Raw genomic sequence first — 1,666 nt, 5'->3', positions numbered from 1 at the left:
TGACGACTTGAAATCGAAATATAATAATACATACCAGGATAAGGAACTTGGCCATAAGTGAACAGCTCCATCAGCAAAATACCGTAAGACCAAACATCGCTCTTGATACTGAATCTACCATAAACGATGGCCTCCGGAGCTGTCCACCTGACGGGGAACCTGCTTCCCTGTTTTGGACAGTATTCGTCGTCCTCGATTGCCCTGGCGAGACCGAAATCGCATATTTTCGCTTTGTTCTTCTCGCCGATCAGCACATTTCTCGCCGCGAGATCTCTGTGTATCAGCTGTTTGTTTTCGAGGTGTTCCATACCACAGGCCACTTGGGCCGCGATATAAATCAGATCCTCGAACTGCATATATTTGCCGTCACCTGTCCTCAGGAAATCGAGCAAGCTACCGTTGCACATGTATTCTTGCACGATATAGATCGGTTCCTCCTTTGAACAGATCGCGTACAACGCGACCAAGTGCCGGTGTCGGAATTGTTTCATGATCGCCGCCTCCTGGAGGAACGCCTCCGTCGACATGGTCCCCGGTCTCAACGTCTTCACAGCCACCTCTATTTTGTTTCTCCATTTACCGTAGTACACTTCGCCGAAATTCCCGTGTCCCAGTTTCCGTATCAGCTGTATCTCGTTTCTATTGATCTCCCATTTGTCTCGCAACTCGGGTCCGAGATCCCACATGTCCGGTTGTGGTTTCGGACACGGCTTAGAGAGCACATGACAGAGACCCAACGCGTTCTCTGAAACATTCCAGTTGAAATTGCATTATGATGGAAGCTACGACACGAAAACTTGCCGAAGGATGTTTTCAACTTACTGCTGTACGCCATAACGAGAGCTGGTAGAGTGGGGAATGTCTGGTTGGTGGCGATAAAGAAGCCTCCATTGTCGAGAGGTTTAATTTTATAGTGTTTTACGTGATGACCCCTTCCCTCTTCCCAATCCTTCACGGATAAACTGTATCCCCTGGGATTGTGCTCGCTCGGCCGCACCAGGAATGTTCCCCGAGGGTTCTCGTCCACCAAGAGAAGCTTGCCAGCTTCCTTACGCGAGACGTTCTCGAAAAACCAACTGGACGTTAAACCAGCAGCGTTAATATTGTTTTGTAAAATTCGTGGTGATAAAAAATAAATCGACAGCTCGCGACACGAAATCATTTGTTTATAGGACCTTTTATTATTATTGAATTTGCGTCGCGAGCTATCGATCGAAATAATAACTAATTCGGCATCGGGACTCACTCCTCGCTTTCGACCGAACGCTCGACGGCCACGAAGTTCCAAGGTATGAGACCCTCTTGCAAAGTTGTCAAGTGTAAAACTTTCCACCAGTCGGGTTCCGAATCGTCCAATACTTCCATTCGGTCACCCTTCACGAAACTGACATCGGTGCTCTCGCGTGCGGTGTAATTGTACAGGGCGACCACGATCTTGTTCGACCTTTGCGAATGCGCTGTTGTACGAGAACAAATCAATTTACAACACGTGCCCGTAAAACGGAAGCTATTTAAGACGCGTCGAATACTAATTGTGATGCCGAAGCCGATGCCGGTGTTGTACCGGTTCCTGATCGAGGTATTTGCGGTCGGAATCGGAACTGATAGAATATCGATCGACGACGTGCCGATTGGATTCAAGCGGAACTAGCGGTGATAACCGTTA

General features: G+C 48.2%; 1 protein-coding gene across 1 annotated transcript; it reads right to left on the bottom strand.

The window, feature by feature from the left end:
- Positions 1 to 30: 30 nt before the first annotated feature.
- LOC108627077 (tyrosine-protein kinase Src64B-like) lies at positions 31 to 1,638 on the bottom strand (the record flags this gene model as incomplete). Its single annotated transcript, XM_018028130.2, has 3 exons — positions 31 to 745; positions 823 to 1,076; positions 1,247 to 1,638. Coding segments are annotated over 3 exons (1,361 nt in total), but the record flags the coding sequence as incomplete, so codon positions are not given.
- Positions 1,639 to 1,666: the final 28 nt, after the last annotated feature.

The sequence above is a fragment of the Ceratina calcarata genome, unplaced genomic scaffold, assembly GCF_001652005.2.
Source record: "Ceratina calcarata isolate Rehan_Ccalc_2016 unplaced genomic scaffold, ASM165200v1 scaffold4370, whole genome shotgun sequence".
Taxonomy (NCBI): domain Eukaryota; kingdom Metazoa; phylum Arthropoda; class Insecta; order Hymenoptera; family Apidae; genus Ceratina; species Ceratina calcarata.
Note: the sequence above shows the minus strand (reverse complement) of the source record. Positions and strands in the feature narration are given on the sequence as shown.